The sequence below is a fragment of the Leucoraja erinacea genome, chromosome 3 (genome assembly GCF_028641065.1).
Source record: "Leucoraja erinacea ecotype New England chromosome 3, Leri_hhj_1, whole genome shotgun sequence".
NCBI classification, from domain to species: domain Eukaryota; kingdom Metazoa; phylum Chordata; class Chondrichthyes; order Rajiformes; family Rajidae; genus Leucoraja; species Leucoraja erinaceus.
The window spans coordinates 55,148,799-55,163,181 of record NC_073379.1 but is presented as its reverse complement, the minus strand read 5'-3'; the positions used below and the strand labels follow the sequence as shown (position 1 = coordinate 55,163,181).

The following is a 14,383-nucleotide window of genomic DNA, read 5'->3' as shown; positions in this document are numbered from 1 at the left end:
GCTAGGGCTACACATGTGGGTTTAAACTAAATAGTGGGGGGGAGGGATTGACAAATTGGGAGTATAAAGATGGAGTTAAATGGGAAGTGAGTACATGAAAAGTTACAAAAGATTCCCAAATTAATGGAAAGCATTTGATAAGGTCCCACATAGGAGATTAGTGGGCAAAATTAGGGCACATGGTATTGGGGGTAGGGTATTGACATGTATAGAAAATTTGTTCGCAGACAGGAAACAAAGAGTAGGGACTAACGGGTCCCTTTCAGAATGGCAGGCAGTGACTAGTGGGACTAGTGGCAAGGCTCAGTGCTGGGACCGCAGCTATTTACAATATACATTATTGATTTAGATGAGGGAATTAAAAGTAACATTTGCAACTTTGCAGATGACACAAAGTTGAGTGGCAGTGTGAAATGTTAAGAGGATGCTATGAGCATGCAGGGTGACTTGGACAGGTTGGGTGTGTGGGCAGAGGGTATCCACTTTGGTGGCAAGAACAGGAAGGCTGATTATTATCTGAATGGTGTCAGGTTAGGAAAAGGGAAAGTAGAACTAGACCTGGGTGTCCTTGTAGTCACTGAAAGTAAAAGCATGCAGGTACAGCAGGTAGTGAAGAAAGTTAATGGCATGTTGGCCTTCGTAACGCGAGGAGTTGAGTATGGGAGCAAAGAGGTCCTTCTGCAGTTGTATAGGGCCCTGGTGAGACCACACCTGGAGTATTGTGTGCAACTTTGGTCTCCTAATTTGAGGAAGGTCATTCTTGCCATTGAGGGATTACAACGTAGGTTAACAAGGTTAATTCCCGGGGTGGCTGGGACTGTCGTATGATGAAACAATGGAGCGACTGGGAATCTAGAAAGAATGGAGTGACTGGGAATCTCTGGAATCTAGGAGAGGGGATCTTATAGAAACATATACAATTATTAAGGAATTGGACACGCTAGATGCAGGAAACATGTCCCTGATGTTGGGGGAGCCCAGAACCAGGGGCCACAGTTTAGGAATAAGGGGTAAGGCCATTTAGAACTGAGATGAGGAAAAACTTTTTCACCCAGAGCTGTGAATTTATGGAATTCTTTGCCTCAGAAGGCAGTGGTGGCCGATTCACTGGATGCATTCAAAAGAGAGTTAGGTAGAGCTCTTAGGGCTAGCGGAATCATGGGATATGGGGAGAAGGCAGGAGCGGGGTACTGATTGTGGAAGATCAGCCATGATTACTTTGAATGGCGGTGCTGGCTCGAAGGGCCAAATGGTCTACTCCTGCACCTATTGTCTATGTATCTATGTACAGTATAGTTTTTATTTAGGCAGTAGGATCTAAACAAAACCTTTTAAAAATGCCACTTTTACAATCACATGCTGTAACAATTTACCTTCTCCTACTGCGTGAAGGTGTATTGCATCTTTCCCCTGAGAAGTAATGTTGATTTGGTCGAGCTGAGGGAGGCCGCCTATTTGAAGTCATCTCCCATGGGCGCATTGGTGGTGATGGAGCAGGAGATACCGGTGCGTATTCAAAAAACGAATGAGAGAGGCGCTGGCGCTTAGGACTTGGGCTTTCTTCACTCTATTATCCACAAGGAAACAAGACATTTATTACTCATTAGATACGCAACGTCACATTCAAAATACAGCAATATAATTTTTAGAATATGGAGATAAGATGCCAATAAAACAGAACAGTTCAGCACAGGAACCGACTCTTTGGCCCACAATGTCTGTGCCAATACAACCCATATCTTCCTGCACATAATCCATATCCCCCTATTCCCTGTTTATCCATGTGCCTATCCAAAAGCCTCTTAAACACCACTATCATATCTGTATCTTTCATTTCACTGCGCATCTCGTATGTGTATATGACAAGTAAACTTAACTTGACTTGTATCCACCCCCACGCCAGGCAGCCCATTCCAGGCACCCACCACTCTCTGTATAAAACAAAACTTGCCTCACGCATTCCATTAAACTTTGCTTCTCTAACCTTAAAGTTTCATATTTCCATCCAGAAAAAAACATTCTGATTGTTATGATTTTATCAATATTTATGGTTCTCATGATTTTATTTATTTGTCAGGAATCTTCAACCACACAAACGACTCATACAAAAGAAATGTGGATACTGGATATTTCAAATAAAAATAAAAAGTGGCGTCCACTCAGTGGGTCAGGTAGTCAAGTCAAGGAGAAAGCAAACCCAGAATAAGCCAGTTATGTATTCCACAAAATGCACGAAATCATGGGATTTGTCATAGGTCACTCACGATAAACACTCGGCAACTGTGCTGCTGCATGAATACAGACCTGCGTTTCATCCGTAGTCAGGGTCAAACCGGGTCTCCGGTGCGGCAAGCGCTGTTGAATTGCTACGGGACGGTCCCTGTCCCCTCCCGAGTGTCCCATCTCTGTCCGGGGACGGCCAGAGATGCCCAGGGTGACCCTGGACTGACGGGGCACCGGCCCAGAGCAGTGGCGGCCCAGGCTTACAGCCAGCGCTAACTCCAACGCTAACTCCACTGCTCCGGGCCGGTGTCCCATCAGTCCAGGGCTGTCGGTTAACCCGGTGGGACAGGCAGAGTTGAGCTGGAGTTAGCGCTTCTTCGAGCTGGCTGTAAGCCTGGGCCGCCACTGCAAAGGGGCCGGAGTCCCGTCAGTCCAGGGCTGTCGGTTAACCCGAAGGGACAGGCAGAGTTGAGCTGGAGTTAGCGCTGGCTGTAAGGCTGGGCCGCCACTGCAACGGGCTGGTGTCCCATCAGTCCAGTGTCACCCCAGACATCTCCAGCCACCCCTGGACACTCGGGAGAGGACGTGGACGGTCCAGCTGCAATTCAACACTTGCAGCGTCGGACCTGGGTGCGATCCTGACTACGGTTGAATCGCGGGTCTGTATTCATGCAGCAGCACAGCTGCCGAGAATGTTTACCGCCAGTGATCTATGACAGGGCTCTCGCTCAGCTTTTTAGTTTTCCAAATGACAGTTTAGGTGGACATTTAAGATGGCTTGCATGACACGTGCGATAATGTGCTCGGACGAAGTGCGTAGTTACCAGTCGGAATTATAGAACATTGGAAAATGATCACCAATGCATCCAAGATTTTGTCCATGGTTGCGGTCGGCTCTCAGTCGCCGCGGTTGCTGTTGAATTGCTGCTGGGCCGTCCCTGTTTCCTCCCGTGTCCCATCCCTATCCGGAGATGGCGGGGGTGGCTATAGGCTGACGGGGCGGCCCCGGACCTGCAGCCGCTGGCTCCAGCTCGGCTCTGCCTGTCCTGCCGGGTTGGCCAGCAGCCCTGGACTGGCGGGGTCGGGCACGGATCCCCGTCGCGGCGGGCGTTGTTGCTGGTGGGCCGTCCCCGTTCCCTCCCGGGTGTCCTGTCCCTATCTGGGGGCGGCCCCGAACTTGCAGCCAGCGTGAGGGAGGGGGGGCGCTGGCTGTGCTCCGGCACCCGTGGGGGGGGGGGGGGGGGGGGGGGGGGGGCCCTGCTCGAAGACGAAGACGGGCGACTCGGCGCAGCAGCTGCTGAAGTCGTCCTGGTTGGAGAGAGAGTCTGCGGATGGGCTCCTGCTGCCCATGGGCAGGCTGGGCGCTCGCTGGAGCTGCTGGTGCTGTTGGTGATGATGGTGCTGGCGGCAGCAGCAACTTCCTCCCCCTCCCTTGCCCAGCCCCAAGCACAGAGTCCGGGCCAGCTCCAACCCCAGTCGAACGCTGGGCCAGAGGAGGCTGAGCCCAGTCTGGCGCTGGCACAGGCAAGGCCGGGGGCCCTTGCACCCTCCTCGTGGTTGTGTATGAAGTGGCAGCGGGTACCACAGGGGCAGAAGCCGGTGATGTGCAAGGTAAGGCTTTTACGTGGGGTGGCGGCCATGGGCGAACTCGCACTTGTCGATGTAGCGGCCCATCGGGGAGCGGGTTCCTCTGGAGTTGGAGCGGGGTTTGGCCTGTGGGTTCTCCTTGCTGATTGTGGGCCTGGGGCCGCTGGTGTCGTTGTTTAAAACAGTGTATTCTCAAATAGCAGATGAAAGAGCAAAAGTGCTGAATAAGCGAGTTCGGTATAGGGAGGTTGCATGGTATAGGGAGGTTGCCACGCAACGCCTTCTGGAGTACTAGTGGTGACAGTCAGGTAAGAACTTCTGTCCCAGCATCCGGACTCATGCTGACTGGTTCCACACTCGCGGACCCCGGGCCGTCTGTCCCCGCGACCGGTGTTTGGCGGCTGAAACGCCTGGAATCCAGGGGGGGGAATCACCCCGTGTGTTGGTGGGGGTCCGGGGATCGGGTGAATCACCCCGTGTGTTGGTGGGGGTCCGGTGAATCACCCCGTGTGGTGGTGGGGGCCAGGTGCCGGTGCAGCGCAGTCAGTGACTCTGGGTGGGCGAGGGACCAGACTGTCCCCAACTCTGCTGCAGCTGACAGGAATGTTGCCAGGTTTATGACCCCGTGTGTCCGCTGCCCAGAGCCGCAGCCCCGCTCCGCCCGGCCCCGTGTGTGTGGCCGCTGTCGACCCACAGCCTGTCACAGTGCGGCTGCACAGGGGGAGACGGGGTGGAGAGCAGCCGTGGCCGGACAGTGTTGATCCCGGGAGGAGAGGGGGTGCTGTTCCGAGCGATCCGCTCCTTCGGCAGCTTGCACCTTGGTGCTCAGGTTCAGACTGGAGGGTGTAGTGGCCATTTGGCTTAATTTTGTGTGTCATAAATTATGGCATTTGCTTTTAAATTTTGTCTGCCTGTAATCATGTGGCTGGGATTTATTACGTAGTCGGAGGTGTGTTTGCTGCTGGGATTCTTAAGCAGAAGTTGTTAGCTTTTTAGTTTAGTTCGGATGAGGCATGGTAGAAGGAATATCTTTCGACCATGGGTCAGAACTTTCCAACATGAGGAGTTGTCTAACGTTTAAAAGTGACATGCTGGAGTTTGACGAAGATTAAAGTGTACGAGTCAAAGAAGAAGGTTAGATGAATATCTTACTGTTTTTCTTCAACAATAAAGAAATTATTCATCAAAAGACTGTGTTTTGAAGATTTATCTTTTGAGAAACTTTGAATGTCTCGTGGAGAGCTCACATGCGTAAAACAACATTCTCCTAACCCCATGTTTTTTCCTAAGTGGGTGGAGGGAGCGATCTCTTGAACAATATAATAATCTGTCACTACATCGAGTCGAAAGATACCTCACAGACAGGAGGTGGTAGCCACGTCTCAAAGAAGAGGAACAGAAGACAATATCTCAGCCAGACTGGCTTAGAGATTTATCGACAGCCACAAAACTTATCTGAAGATTGAAGACTTTAACACGGAATCGTGAGTAAATCGACTATTATACTATACTGAATTCAGAAGCTGGAACGTTTTAATTCAAACAGCTTTTGAAAAATGATTTAAAAGCTGGTTCTGCTAAGCTTAGGATATAGCCAAGGAGCTTGTTTTTCAGCTCAGCCTGGATAGAGATCCAGGTGCCTGTTGCGTTGTTTTGAAGTCGAGATAAGACACATTCTTTGGGAACTGAGAACATCAATAACTTCGAAAATATTTTGGATGTTTTCTGAAAGTCCAGTTTGATATCGTTTCTTATCTGATGTTTACAAAACATTCTGCTCAATATTTATCAAGAAGACTGAAGCAAATTGAAGAAGTCCTTGTTCGTCCAATTTAAAGATATGGCAATCTCCCAAGACCTGTTTAAATCCATGGAGCGAGAGGGGCAGGTGAGTCAGAGGAGCCACAAGGTGGCGATGAAAGGCCCAGGAGACAAGTTAAATTCATTGAGAAGGCCCGGATTGTATTTCTGAAAGAAACCGAAAAGGAACGAAACAAGTTATGGAGGAAGATACTGAAGCTATTTGATGGCCAGAAGGAACTAATGGAATCAGATAAGAATGTGAACAAAGTGGAATCTAAGCTGGGCCAAATGTTCAGCTTTGGTAAAGAGATTGGAGATAAGCATAAAGCACTGCTGGATTCACAGCCATCTCAGGAAGAACGCGAAAGATGCACCCAGTGGTGGGAAGAAAAAGTGAAGTTATTTGATAATTCTATGGAAGATGGCAGGAGATAGTTAGCTGAAGTTGAACAGAGGACTACGTGTGTTATAGAAGGAGATGCTACTCATCAAGGTGTCGAAATCGGACAACTTACTTATGGTGCAGTTGGAAGTGCGATGCAACAAGGTGCTGAATTGGAAGAGGAGATTACACCACAAGATAGCATCTCGAATGTATCTACACGAAGATCAAGACATAAATTTAGTTCTATAGCCAGTATGGCGTCAAGGGCCTCTGCTCGATTGGGAGATGCAGCTGATCTAGCCGCTCTCAATAGAAGCGGATGCCTTGGAGAAGAAACATGAGGTTGGGCGAGAAGAAGAACAGATGAACGAAGAGATGAGGCGACAAGAACAGATGAGGCAACAAGAAGAACAGATGAGGTGACGAAAAGAACTAGCCACAAAGTTGGTGGTTGTCAAATCAAAGAAGGAGATAATGGAAAGTGAGGGTTCAAGATGTGGTTCTAAATCATCTGATATGATGAACTCTGGTTTGAGAGGAAAAACTGCTCAAAGTGAGTCAGGAGTTGGATCAATTCCACAACCGAGAACCACTGGATTTCATGGCTTAGAACACCCATTGGAACAGTGGCGGGCCGGTAAAACTTAATCTCAGCAATTGGGTGCTGGACCGAAACAAGCTACTTCTGGGGCGTCTGTAGAGGCTCGGGACAAACCAACAGTTGAGTACCCTTTTCCGAGATCTGATACACAGGCTCGAGCAAGCCGGTATGATTATCAGAGACCTGTCTATCGTCCCTTGGCGCCAAGCCAAGGATATCAGGATGGATTATTTGCATTGGCGAATAGGCAAGCTGAATTCAACAAGATCATAGCTCAACAAAATCTCTCTTTTACCACCAATAGAAATTCCTACATATAATGGTGATCCTTTGCGGTATGAAGCTTTCATACGGGCATTGGACGAAGTTGTAGAAATGAAAATTACTGATGAAAAAGAGCGCTTACGATTTCTGGTGCATTATACAGTGGAAGTGCTAAGGTACATGTAGAAAGTTGTCAAAATAAGCCTGACGGCCTAGGCTATCAGGAGGTAAGAAGGTTACTTAAAGAATGTTTTGGTAACAAACAGAGGATTGCGAACGCATACATGGAGAAGGCATATGTTTGGAAAGACATCAAGCCAGAAGATGTGGATGCATTAAGTAATTATACAATATTTCTTAGAGGTTGTTGTAGCTCGATGGAAAATCTCAACCACAAGGAGGAGATGAATCTTGTTAGTAATACTAGAACTATCATTCAAAAACTGCCCAGAGGACTTAGAGAAAAGCGGAGAGATAAAGCAGGCCGAATATTGGATAAGAAGAAGCGAGTGGCCATGTTACCAGACCTGGTGGATTTCTTGGAAAGGGAAATACAGTACATGTTAGATCCACACCACGGGCATATTGAAGATCATAAACCAATTGCAACTGTCAAAGGTTCTATCTTTACCAAACCTCAAGGAAGATCAGGACCTAAGGGAGGCTACCGCTATAATATCTTGGGGTTGGACAGGCTAGATGCAGGAAGATTGCTCCCGATGTTGGGGAAGTCCAGGACAAGGGGTCACAGCTTAAGGATAAGGGGGAAATCCTTTAAAACTGAGATGAGAAGAACTTTTTTCACACAGAGAGTGGTGAATCTCTGGAACTCTCTGCCACAGAAGGTAGTCGAGGCCAGTTCATTGGCTATATTTAAGAGGGAGTTAGATGTGGCCCTTGTGGCTAAGGGGATCAGAGGGTATGGAGAGAAGGCAGGCACGGGATACTGAGTTGGATGATCAGCCATGATCATATTGAATGGCGGTGCGGGCTCGAAGGGCCGAATGGCCTACTCCTGCACCTAATTTCTATGTTTCTATGTTAATACCTGTGGGAACGACAGGTGGGATGAAAGGAGATGTATCTACTATCAAGCAAAAAGGATTTTGTCTGTTATGTGATGAAGTTGGTCACACCATAAGGTGGTGTCGAAGATTCCAGAAGAAAGAATATAAGGAAAAGGTGGATTTCTTGAAAGAGAAGTAAATCTGTTTTGGATGTTTGAAAAAAGGACACATGGTGAAAGACTGTAAGAGTCCTATAATTTGTGATAAGTGCAAGCAAAATCATCCTGAAGCACTTCACACTGTAAAGATGCCACCAGAGGAAATAGAAGAGAAGGAGCCGGAGCAAACAGAACAGATGGAGACACCAGCTACTAGTGATGCTGTCACCTCGCCTCAAGTAACTGCTCATATTGGGGCCACGGTTGAAGCCTGTATCTTCTCTATTTTACCAGTAAAGGTAAGGAATAGTAAGACGAATGCAGTGTTGCAAACATATGCATTTTTAGATCACGGAAGTTCGGCTACCTTTTGCACAGAAAGCTTGATGAGAAGGCTGGACATCTCAGAAGAGATTAAGATTCCATCGCATACCATGAATGAAGATATAGACTGCATTAGTCATTACATTACAAGTATGGAGATATCCAGTCTGGATGAAGATAATTTTATACCAATATCTGAAGTGTTTACACATGAGAACATGCCTGTTGGTCGTCAAAATATACCCAAATATGAGGACTTGAGACAATGGCCTTACCTGAAGGATGTCAAAATATCTAAAATAAATTCTGGTGTTGACGAATGCTTTGAAGACATTGGAACCTATACAGATTGTGAGGAGCCAAGGTGATGGACCATTTGCTGAAAAAATTCTACAAGGATGGGTTATCTATGGCTCCTTGAGAAGGAACAATGAAAGCGGGAACCTGAAGAACTACCCTGCCGCTGCAGTAGATATCAAATATCTACTGGTAAATTAGAAAAGCTGTTGATCAAGCAATACAATCATGACTTCAATGAAAGTACCAGTAGGGAATCTGAAGAAATGTCCAGGGAGGAGTTAAAATTCTTGGATACTATGGACCACTCAGTAAAGATGATAGATGGACACTATTGTCTGGACTTACCTTTCAAACAAGAAAGTGTTAGTCTGCCGAATAGTCGTCGCATGGCAGAGCAACGGTCCCAGAATTTGAAACACAAGTTCGGCAAGAATACGAAATTTCATGAGGAATATACGTCTTTCCTAAAGGATATGATTGATAATGATTATGCCGGAATGGTACCAACGAACCAACTGAATTGAAGTGATGGAGAGCTTTGGTACATTCCGCACCATTGGGTGTATCACTCGAAGAAAGCAACCTTGAGTGTGGAGTGTGGTCTTTGACTGTACTGCAGTCTTCAAAAGAACATCAGTTAACTGTCAACTACTGCAAGGTCCAGACCTTACCAACTCACTCATTGGTTCTCATTAAATGCAGACAAGAACTAATTGATGGCTGATATCAGAGCGATGTTTCATCGTCAAAGTATCAGAAAAACACATTGACTTCCTGCGATTCTTCTGGTGGCCTGAAGGGGGATGTACAACAAGACCTTGTTGAATACCGGATGAAGGTACATCTCTTTGGAGCAGTGTCATCACTAAGTTCTGCGAACTTTGCTTTAAAGAAGACCGCAGAGGACAATAAAGTTCACTTTTCAGAGGAAGTAATTACCACTTTGAAGAATAATTTCTACGTGGATGATTGTTTAAAATCCATGTCTACTGAGCAGGAAGCAATTCAAATGGTAAAACATCTGACTTCCCTCTGCAATAAGGGAGGATTCACGCTTTCCAAGTGGATCAGCAACAATCGTGTTGTATTGGAAAGCATTCCACCAGATGACAGAGCCAAGGAGACCAGAGAGTTGGATTTGGACAAAGTTAATTTGCCAATGGAAAGAGCATTGGGACTGCACTGGTGCGTTGAAACATATGTGTTCAAGTTCAGAATCTTTATTCAAGAGCGACCATGTACTAGAAGGGGTATCCTATCCGTGATTGGTTCAGTTTACGACTCTGGGATTTCTTGCACCATTTACACTGCCAGCCAAGTTGATTTTTCAGGATCTTTGTAAGGAAAAACTTAGATGGGATGAGAGTATAACACAAACTTCCTCTCACCGATGGACAGATTGGTTAGCAGATCTCAACAAGATCTCAGAATTCAAGGTGGACCGGTGCATGAAGCCTATAAGCATTGGTAAATTCAGGGGTGCATCATTTCTCAGATGCCAGTGAAAGTGGCTACAGTACTGTTTCACATCTAAGACTGGAAAATGATAACAAAGAAGTACATGTTGTATTCTTAATGGAAAGGCCAGGGTGACACCATTGGAACAAATGACAATTTCCAGAATGGAACTTACTGCAGCAGTCTTAGCTGTTAAAGTTGACATAATGCTGCAAAAGGAATTACAGCTTCAACTGGAAGAATCTATCTTCTGGACCAATAGTACAACAGTGCTTAAATACTTCAACAATGAGAACAAACGTTTCATGACATTTGTAGCAAATAGAATCTCTTTTGTTTTGGGAGCTACTAATGTTTCACAATGGAAATATGTTAACACAAAAGAAAATCCTGCGGATGAAGCTTCTGGAGGACTGACAGCGAACCGCTTCTTAAGCAATAAGAGATGGATCAATGGACCAAAGTTTCTCTGTAAGGCAGACAGAGAATGGCCAAAACTTGAGCTGGGATTTGAAATCTCTGCTAATGATCAGAAAATAAAACAAACATCACAGTGATCGTTATCGCTAAAAATCCTATTATTCTCTCGAAGGATTTTCACACTTCAACATTATTGTTACAACACATCCATGAGTTGATTGCACGTGGAGGAAGACGTTTCATGCTATCAAAACTTTGGACTTTTGTGTTTTGGATTATATACTGGGTATCGTGCCTGATATGGGTTTGGTGCGCACGATATGACTTCAAACTAAAAACAATGTTTTAACAAGACCAATAGCCAAGTTATGCTTGCTTCTAGAAGGGGAAGGTGAAGATGGAAGAATCGCTGAAGAATTCTGAATGCGGATATATAATGCATGTTACTTTTTGCTTTTGATATATGTTGTCTTCATGGCTACTTTTTTGATGTTTATTAGTAATTGCCTCGTTATATACTCAGAACAATTTGGGGCAGGTATGTAGTGGCAATTTGGCTTAATTTTGTGTGTCATAAATTATGGCATTTGCCTTTAAATTTTGTCTGCCTGTAATTATGTGGCTGGTATTTATTACGTAGTCGGAGGCGTGTTTGCTGCTGGGATTCTTGCTCAGAAGCTGTTAGCCTTTTAGTTTAGTCCAGAGGCATGCTGGAGTTTGACGAAGATTAAAGTGTACGAGTCAAAGAAGAAGGTTGGATGGATATCTTATTGTTTTTCTTCAACAATAAAGAAACTATTAATCAGAAGACTGTGTTATGAAGATATATCTTTCGAGAAGCTTTGAATGTCCTGTGGAGAGCTCACGTGCGTAAATTGACATTCTCCTAACCCCATGTTTTCTCCTAAGTGGCTAGAGGGAGCGATCTCTTGAACAATATAATAATCTGCTACTAAAGAGGGCGACTCCAGCTCCCGGTGGTTGTGGGCCGGGACTTCCCCTCAATCCACCGGCACACTGCTCTTTCGCAAGTCAGTGAGCTGCAGTGATTTTGGCGGTTTTCTCTCATGGTTACACCTATTTCCACAATATTTTACAGCGCAAAAATGGACAATTTTGGCAGTTTCTAACAGGTAAGAACGTACGTGTTTCGTGTGTTACTAGTGTATGCCGGAAGCTGCCTTGTACGCCAGAAGGATTGAGCTACATCCATTGAAGGTGTTGAAGGCCGCGGGCCGGCGGTCGAAGCTCTTCTCCTCCGGGGATCCCCAACGAGGGATTCCAAGCTCCGGACGCCGCGCCCGCGGCTAGAAGCTCCGCAGACCGCGGCTTCAGGCTGTAACACTCCGCGGGTCAGCAATCGGAGCACTACCTTCTGGCGACCCTGGCATGGATTCGCCCCGCTCCGTGATTTTAAAAATCCACGCTGCGCCCCCTGCTGAAGCTCCAGGCCCGACTCCGGGAAAAGCCACACCAATCCATGGTGTTAGGCCGCGAGGGAAGCGACATGGAAAAAGTCGCCTCTCCGTGGAGGAGGCGACCAAAAGCGGTTCCCCCCTTTCCCCCCTCACCATCCCCCACACAAGACACACCAAGAGACGCCAAAACACACATTTGGACATACTAAAAAAAACAAAAAAAGTTGAAATGACAAACATGCTGCTGGCAGGGCGGCTGTCTCCCTGCGCCCCTACCAATGATGACTCCCTTTATTAAGGATTTTGGACACGCTAGAGGCAGGAAACATATTCCCGATGTTGGGGGAGTCCAGAACCAGGGGCCATAGTTTAAGAATAAGAGTTAGGCCATTTAGAATGGGGATGAAGAAACACTTTTTCACCCAGAGAGTTGTGAATCTGTGGAAGTCTCTGCCTCAGAAGGCTGTGGAGGACAATTCTCTGGATGCTTTCATGAGAGAGTTAGATAGAGCTCTTAAAGATAGCGGAGTCAGGGGATGTGGTGAGAAGGCAGGAACGGGGTACTGATTGTGGATGATCAGCCATGATCACAGTGAATGGCGGTGCTGGCTCGAAGGGCCGAATGGCCTACTCCTGCACCTATTGTCTATTGTCTCTTTTGCTATTCACTTCTCAAATAATTCCAGCAAATTTGTCAAGCAAGACCTCCCCTTCACAAAGCCATGCTGACATGGCCTATTTTATCGTGAACTTCTAATTACTCCGTAACCTCATCCTTTATAATGGGCTCTAAAATCTTACCAACCACTGAAGTCAGGCCAACCGGCCCATAGTTCCCACTATTCTGCTTTGCTCCCTTCTTGTGCAGCGGGGTAATATTTGCAAATTTCCAATCATCCGAGACCTCTCTCTTGGAATATCACTGTCAATGCCTCCACAATCTCCAAAGTCCATCTGATCTAGGTGACTTATCCACCTTCTGCCCTTTCAGCTTCCCAAGCACCTTCTCCCTAGTAATAGGCACTCCACTAACTTCCAACCCGACTCTCTTGAATTTCAGGCATGTTGCTTCCACTGTGAAGACTGGTGCATAAAAGTTATTCAACACCTCTGCCATTTCTTTATTCCCCATCATCACTTCTCCTGCATCATTCTCCAGCAGCCCAACTTCCACTCTTGCCTCGTTCTTACTCTTTATCTAACCGAATACATTTTTGGTATCCTCTTTTATATTATTGGCTAGCTTACCTTTGTATTTCATCTTTTCATCCCGTATTGCCTTTTTAGTTACCTACTGTTGCCTTTTTAGTTACCTACTAATCTTTGATCTGTTATACCCTTTTCTTTTAGTTTTATACTGTCCTTGACTTTCCTTATCAGCCACGGTCGCCTCTTTCTCCCCCTAGAATCTTTCTTCCTCTTTGAAATGAAAAGATCCTGCATCTTCCGGATTATTCCCAGAAATTCCTGCCATTGCTGTTCCACCGTCACCCCTGCTAGGGTCCTTTTCCAGTCAACTTTGGCCAGATCTTCCCTCATGCCCCTGTAGTTCCCTTTGCTCAGCTGCAATACCGACACAATCGATTTCAAAATCATGTGTAAAGTATAATAAAATGATGTGTAAATGTATCATGTATAATAAAACAAAGTATAAAATCATGAGAGGAATAGATCGAGTAGATGCACTCTTGCCCAGAGTAGTTGAATCAAAGACTAGAGGACATAGGTTTAAGGTGAAGGAAAAAAGATTTAATAGGACTCTGAGGGATAACCTTTTCACACAAAGGATGGTGGGTGTATGGAACAAGCTGCCAGAGGAGGTATTGGAGGCAGGGACTATCCCAACATTTAAGAAACAGTTGGACAGGTACATGGATAGGACAAATTTGGAGCGATATGGACCAAGCACGCGACAGGTGGAACTAGTGTAACTGGGGCATGTTGTGACAAGTTGGGCCGAAGGGCCTGTTTCTACACTATATAGAAACATAGAAAATAGGTGCAGGAGTAGGCCATTCGTCCCTTATATATCCAATGTGATCATGGCTGATCATCCAAACTCAGTACCCCTTTCCTGCTTTCTCCTCGTATCCCTTGATTGCGTTAGCCCTAAGAGCTATATCTAACTCTCTCTAGAATACATACAGTGCCTTCCGTGGCAGAGAATTGCACAAATTCACAACTCTCCAGGTGAAAAAGTTTTCCCTCATCTCAGTCCTAAATGGCCTTCCCCTTATTCTTAAACTGTGACCCATGGTTCTGGACTCCCCCAGCATTTTGAAAATCTTTCTTCTACTCACTCTGTGACTCTAATATTGCTTATCTCTATTTACCGTGGAGAATGTCATGGAAGCTAAGAAGGTAAATGAAAAATTATGAATCGGAACATATCCACATTACAAAAGGTGCTGGCGGCCTTAAGACATTAGAGTAGA

The 14,383-nt window shown here is 46.0% G+C and overlaps 1 protein-coding gene across 3 annotated transcripts in view; it reads right to left on the bottom strand.

Moving 5' to 3' along the window:
- LOC129695617 (E3 ubiquitin-protein ligase RNF38) overlaps positions 1-14,383 on the bottom strand; it is a 123,414-nt gene that overhangs the window by 55,398 nt on the left and 53,633 nt on the right. For all 3 annotated transcript variants that reach the window (XM_055632725.1, XM_055632724.1, XM_055632726.1), the window contains exon 3: positions 1,374-1,567. In XM_055632725.1, coding sequence (XP_055488700.1) covers positions 1,374-1,567 — 194 coding nt within the window. The remainder of the gene's footprint in view (positions 1-1,373; positions 1,568-14,383) is intronic.